The sequence below is a fragment of the Barbus barbus genome, assembly GCF_936440315.1.
Source record: "Barbus barbus genome assembly, chromosome: 24".
Lineage (NCBI taxonomy): Eukaryota > Metazoa > Chordata > Actinopteri > Cypriniformes > Cyprinidae > Barbus > Barbus barbus.
In genome coordinates this window covers 1,094,975-1,102,500 of record NC_136752.1, presented here as the reverse complement: position 1 = coordinate 1,102,500, position 7,526 = coordinate 1,094,975, and the positions used below count along the sequence as shown (strand labels likewise).

Genomic DNA, 7,526 nt, shown 5'->3' with positions numbered 1-7,526 from the left:
CAGTTATTAACAGAAACACCTACAGATCGAGCCAGTCAGGAGCCATGATAAATTTGTCTTGGGCAGCCGAGAGCAGATTAACTTGAGTTACACACACAATAATAATAATAATATAATAAAACACCTAACTACATAATACTATTATTGTTAGAAATTGCAACAATATAAAAATAGAAATATTATACAGTTATACATTTAAAAATTTAATTAAAACAATAATATACAAAAATGAATAAATGCATTTTAAAATAATAAATAGTATAATATAAAAATATGTGTATATGCGTGTATGTATATGTGTGTGTATATATGTATATATATATATATATATACATACATACATACAACAGAAATATATTAAATGAATTAAACTATAAATTAAAATGATAATAAACAAACAAATATATATTATAAAAATAGACAGAGAAACAAAAAATACATTAAACTATACAATTATATATTATTTACCTTGGGAGACACCAGGCTCAGTCGGGGGGCCAGTTCTCCTCTGGCCAGGATATTATTGTTTATTTATTGTTTAATTATTGATTTAATTAAAATTTTTAATGTATAAATGTATTATATTTCTATTTTTATATTGTTGCAATTTCTAACATTAATAGTATTATGTAGTTAGGTATTTTATTATATTTTTAGTTATTCTGTTTTATTTTCAGTCGAGGTCTTCACTGGGGATATGTCCCGGGGCTCATCCAGGTGTCCGGTCTCCGCCGACGATCAGGGCCACATACATCATCTCCCGGCGCCGATCCACCATCTGATCCAGACACGGACTGAGAAACAGAATAAGAAAGAAACAGACAAATATTAGCATAGATGCCAGTCTTCTTATGATGTAACGAGTACATCATGTGTTATGAGGAGTGTTCCCGGTTCCGGTTGATCTAATTAATGCAGCCTAACAATCCTTTAACAGATTTGAATAATAGAAGTGTATTAGTGTGTTATGTGTAAGCCAGGTTAAAGAGATGTGTCTTTAATCTAGATTTAAACTGACAGTGTGTCTGCCTCCAGAGCAGTGTTAGGTAGATTGTTCCAGAGTTTGGGCGCTAAATAGAAAAAGCATCTGCCGCCCGCAGTCGATTTTGATATTCTAGGTATTATCAGACGGCCAGAGTTTTGAGAACGCAGCGGACGTGGAGGACTATAATGTGATAAGAGCTCGCTCAAGTACTGAGGAGCTAAGCCATTCAGGGCTTTATAAGTAATTAACAAGATTTTAAAATCTATACGATGTTTGATAGGAAGCCAGTGCAGTGTTGACAGAACTATGGTCATTCTTCCTGGTTCTAGTAAGGACCAGCTGTAGTTTGTTGATCAAGCGTGCAGAACAACCACCCAGTAAAGCATTACAATAGTCTAACCTTGAGGTCATAAATGCATGAATTAGCATTTCTGCATTTGACGTTGAGAGCATAGGTCGCAATTTAGATATGATTTTGAGATGGAAAAACACAGTTTTACAGATGCTAGAAACATGGCTTTCAAATGAAAGATTGCTGTCAAACAGCACACCTAGGTTCCTAACTGATGAAGAAGAATTGACAGAGCAGCTATCAAGTGTTAGATAGTGTTCTAGGTTATTACATGTGGGGGTTTTAGGTCTGATAATTAACACCTCTGTTTTTTCAGAATTTAGCATCCAGTTTTTTATATCGACTATGCATTCCATTAGTTTCTCAATTTGGTGTGTTTCACCGGGCCGCGAAGAAATATAGAGCATAACAGTGAAAGCTAACACCATGTCTCCTGATAATATCTCCCAAGGGTAACATGTAAAACTTGAAAAGTAACTGCCCTAGTACTGAGCCTTGAGGTACTCCATACTGCACTTGTGATCGATATAATGCCTCTTCATTCACTGCTACGAACTGATGGCAGTCAGATAAGTACGATTTGAACCATGCTAAGACACTTCCACTAATGCTAACAAAGTGTTCTAGTCTATTTAAAATTATGTTGTGGTCGATAGTGTTGAACGCAGCGCTAAGATCCAGTAGAACTAATAAAGATTCAAGATTCAAGATTTTTATTCGTCACACAATTATACAGGGTATAACCAGCAGTGAAATGTAGGTCAGGTCCGCTCCAAGGACAGTGCAATTATATAGAATACAAATATTAAGAAAAATAAAAGTAGAAAAAAATAAAAGAGTAAAATAAAATAAAAGATAAAAAATATATAAATATAAATGTGCAGGTCAGTATGTTGTTGACATAAATAGTAATATAACAGGAATGTGCAAAAATAATGTGCAAAAAGGTTGTACAGGGTATATAATAGCAGCAATATGAGGTAGAGAAAAATTATGAATAGCTTATTGATATGGTGATATTTACCTGGAGTCAAGTGATGTTATGACACAGAGTTAGAGTTTAGGAGCCTGATGGCCTGGGGGAAGAAGCTCCTCCTAAGTCTCTCAGTTCTTGCCATCAGGCTACTCACCCTCTCCACAGGGGTCCCACTGATCATAAGAGGAGTGTAGGGCTGCTGCTGTCTCTTCCTAAAGTCCATGATCAGCTCTTTAGTTTTGCTCACATTCAGAGAGAAAAAGATACAACCACGATCAGATGATAGAAGCAGGTCATTTGTAACTCTAATGAGAGCAGTCTCAGTACTATGATACGGTCTAAATCCTGACTGGAATTCCTCACAGATACCATTTTTCTCTAAGAAGGAATATAATTGTGAGGATACTACCTTTTCTAGTATCTTTGACAGAAAAGGGAGATTTGAGATCGGTCTGTAATTAACTAGATCTTTGGGGTCAAGTTGTGGTTCTTTAATGAGAGGCTTAATAACAGCCAATTTGAATGTTTTGGGGACATATCCTAATGACAGTTGTGATGGAGAGACTTTAGTTGCCTTCCATCACTGCTTTACTGCGTTCGACTTGGTTTTATTTGAATGTATTTCTGATCCAGCCGAGTAGGCGTGGCAGTAAATGTACTCTTGTAAAAGTGCTAATTTTATGCTAATTCTATGTATGAGTGCATTTCAAATGTTATGATTTATTCGTTTTTGATTTGCATTATTATTTGTATTTATTTAGGCTCTTGTTTCTAAATCTCATGTATGAATCAAAGTTAAGAGTTTTTATATTATAGAAATGGTATGTCCCAATTTGGGAGAGCGGGAAACTGTGTATTTAAGATGGCCGTCACTACTGCAAAGGAGGACGGATAATGAGCTTGTGAATGGGATTGCGCTGTGAAGCATGTAAAACGCTAGCCTCAGTGAATTGGAGGGGAGTTAGTATTGTTCTTAGTACTTAGCGGTTTATACTGTTTTTATATCAATCTGTGTTGTAAGCTCTCGGTTCTATTTATTTGCACATTTTTGCACATCTGCTCTAAATAAACATCTTTGTGGACGCCAACTTCGCTCCGGCATTTGTGAACCTCCTTGTGGCTGATCGGGTCCTTATCACAACAGTGATGAATTAATAATAGCTAAAAGAGGATCTATGACTTCTGGAAGCAGCTCTTTTAGTAGATTAGATGGAATAGGGTCTAACATACATGTTGTTGGTTTAGATGATTTAACAAGTTTATACAATTCTTCCTCTCCTATAGTAGAGAATGAGTGGAATTGTTCCTCAGGGGATCTATAGTGCATCTGATGCGATACTGTAGCTGACGGCTCCATGATTACAATTTTATCTCTGATAGAATCGATCTTGGAAGTAAAGTAGTTCATAAAGTCATTATTGCTGTGCTTTTGGGAAATGCCAACACCTGTTGATGCTTTATTTTTCGTTAATTTAGTGACTGTATTGAATCAATATCGGGGGTTATGTTTGTTTTCTTCTAGAAGAAATGAAAAGTAATCAGATCTAGCAGTTTTTAATGCTTTTCTGTAGGATAGGGTACTTTCCCGCCAAGCTATACGAAACACCTCTAGTTTTGTTTTCCTCCATCTGCGCTCCATTTTCCGGGCTGCTCTCTTTAGGGAGCGAGTGTGCTCATTATACCACGGAGTCGGACTGTTTTCCTTAATCTTCCTTAAGCGTAAAGGAGCAACTGTATCTAAAGTACTAGAAGAGAGAGAGTCCATAGTTTCTGTTACATCATCAAGTTTTTCTGTGCTGTTGGATATGCTGAGGAATTGAGATAAATCAGGAAGATTACTTACAAAGCAGTCTTTTGTGGTAGAGGTGATGGTTCTACCATACTTGTAACAAAGAGTAGAATTTACAGTTTTAGCTATATGGAGTTTACACAAGACTAGATAATGATCTGAGATATCATCGCTTTGCTGCAGGATTTCAACACCACTAACATCAATTCCATGTGACAGTATTAAATCTAGAGTATGATTTCCACAATGAGTATGAATGAATGAATGAATGATGCATTTATATAGTGCTTTATTGTGTATTGCTATACACCCAAAGCGCTTTACAATCATGTGTGGGGGGTCTCTGCTCAACCACCAGCAGTGTGCAGCATCCACTTGGATGATGCGACGGCAGCCACAGCACAACGGCGCCAGTGCGCTCACCACACACCAGCTACAGCAAGGAGTAGGTCCTGAAACGTGTTGTCTAACCCCAATAGGCAAGAATGGGACCAAATTCCAACACCAAAACTCCAGAAACTCATAACCTCGATGCCACACCATGGTAAACATGTCCCTGTACGAACTATTTGTTTAACCATTAGTTATGTTATCTATGTTCTATTGTGAATAAATTATTGGCTCATGTGATTTGAAATTCTTCTAGTTTTCATTTTATTCAAATAAAAAAAAAAAAACATCCCAACATTTCTGGAATTTGGGTTGTAAAAGTTTAACAAAAATGACATGTTTAGAACCCTAAATGTTTTATTTTTTCTCACCATATGTTTTGTTATCAAATTTTGTGTTTTAGCATGTCTAATCATTTGAATGCATAAAAACAACTTAATTTATTCTAATTTATTCTTAAAATAGCTTTATGAAATCTGTATTCCCTCAGAAATTCTGTGTCATGTATTTTAATTTTATAGTATCAAATGAAGGCATACAACATTAATTTATCTTTTAATTGTTGAAAATTAAACAAATATAATTTTTTGGCAAAAAGTTACTATTAAAATATAAACATGGAAAGTGTGTGATTATTCCTAAAACAATGTTTGCTTTATTTTAATAGTAGTAGTAGTTGTTTTACTGAACATTCTGCTGAACAATAGTCATATATTTCTGGCACAATGTCTTCAGGTTAAACCAGACGTTTATTTTAACAGGTTGCCGTGAATACCTTTACAGTGCTGTGTGTAGATGATAAGAAGATAGTTTCTAAACAGTAAACTGCTCATGAAGAGACTCTGAGAGGAGTTCTGGAGATTTGTGTCCTCATTTAGAGAGACGACAGACTCTGAAGTCACCGTGAGCATCAAGAAAAATAAACTGACCAAAAATGTTATGTAAACAACATATGATTGGCAGGTGATTGACAGGTGAGCACAAAACCATCAAAAACATCATATAACACATAATACATGTATAACGTATTCTGAAAAACAAAAAAACATATAATAAATAAAGCAACTGTGAAACTGTTCTAATTTTCATACTATTTACTCATACATTAATTTACTAACATACAGAGGCGGACAAAGTACACAACTTCATTACTTACAGATACTGCTGGTCAAATATTACTCCATTACAAGTGAAAGCTGTAAAGACAGATTTTTACTTAAGTAAAAGTACAGAAGTACTTGCTTTTAAAAGTACTTCAGTGCCAAAAGTAAATTTCCTTTTTGATGTCAATGCACTGTTTTATTATTGATGTATGTAATATTTGCAATCCCTCTGAAACAACTTACAATACATTACACCTACTGATACTAGCTTGTAGTATCTTTGGAATAAAGAGCTTTTAGCATGAAAAATATATATGTTTAACACAGTTAGTGATCTCTCACAGCTCTGGCAGTGTGTGCACACATCTATGTGTAGCCGTTTATCCACATTTGAACCGAGTGGACAGTGAAATCCTGTAAATACAGAGGGATAAAAAAACATCAAACCTGCTTTTAAACCCAGCAACACAAGTGTAGCTGTATAACTTTACAACAGCAGCACTGCTTTAACAAAAAAGCAAAACAGCCAGATTTATTTGACATCGAAACACAAATGTGCTGTCTAATCGCTCCCACGGTACTATGATGTCACACACAGAGCGGTCTGAGCAGCGCTGCTTCAAGACCAACACCTGTGTTTGATTAGGAGACACACAACAGCTCTTCTGTGGCTTTCACGTACTCAACTTAGCAAAATCAGACAATATTGTCCACAATATTAACTTCTCATTATTGAACTGTTGTCAATAAATAACACATTTGCAACTGGTCAGTGTTCACACAAATGCTGGGAAATCACTTCATGTAGCCCCAGAAGAGTGATGAATGATAAACTGCCTGGAAAAAAAGAAAGTCACATTTCAGAGAAGAAAAACATCACCCACTGACTTTCAAAGCTGCTACAGAAACAACTTTCTACTTCCAGGACCTTGATAGAAACGTAGTGGAAAGTACAATATTTGTCTTTCAAATGTAGTGAAGTTAAAGTCATAAGTTTCCACAAAAAATAATACTCAAGTAAAGTACAGATACTTAAGTACGATACTCAATTAAATGCACTTAGTTAGTGTGATGTTATGCCCGATAACAGTTATAGTTCCAGTAAGGTGTTGTGATTGATGCACAGGCTGTAGAGTTGAGTGCTATGTGTGTGCGCATATAATACATCATCAGAAGCTGAAGCAAGTCGTTGTCCCGTGGCATTAATAACATAACAGTTCTGTTGACATACTGATGGTTTCAGATTAATTTCAGCAAACTAACATGAGAAACTGAGAGTGTGAATCAGAGGCACACATCAGCATGTAAACACACAGCAGCAGGAGCTGGTTCTCTCTATCACAGAGAGCTGATATATATTATAGGCTATAGATGCCAGCACCACAGGGACTCACTCATTCCATGCCTTCGCTGTCGAAACACTACAAATATCAAATTATGTAACATTATTGACGAATAAATACATATTAATGCAAATAAATACAAAATCAAGGCACAATCATTATGTAATTTTTAAAACAATATTTGTATTATTAATTACTTTATATTATGTCATCATAATATAGGGCCATAAACGGATGCGCTGATTATAAATCCAGATTATAAATAACAGCTTTTCTTGTGATAAAGAGCTTTCAGGTTATGGCATGATAATAACATTACTGCTATAGATCTTGTATTTCAGCCTTCCTGTAGCTCAAACAGTAGAGCGTTTAGTATGCATATAATATGCAATCACAGATATGGAAAATTATTCTTTTTACAATTCAAAATTCTGTATTTTCAGTCATTTGATTTTTGCGAGCGATTGTAATTTTTTACATTAAAATGCATTCCTTACATTAAAAATGATCATTTTAACAATTAAAATATATTTACTATTCATAACCCGTGAATCGAATCTATGTTTAACGCCGTGCGTCATCAGTGCG

General features: G+C 35.2%; 1 protein-coding gene across 1 annotated transcript in view; it reads left to right on the top strand.

Annotated features, from left to right (window-relative positions):
• slc16a10 (solute carrier family 16 member 10) overlaps positions 1-2,144 on the top strand; it is a 41,532-nt gene extending 39,388 nt beyond the window's left edge. The window contains exon 6 of the mRNA XM_079375820.1: positions 678-2,144. Within this exon, the coding sequence (XP_079231946.1) occupies positions 678-832 (155 nt within the window). The 3' untranslated portion in view covers positions 833-2,144. The remainder of the gene's footprint in view (positions 1-677) is intronic.
• The last annotated feature ends 5,382 nt before the right edge of the window (positions 2,145-7,526 follow it).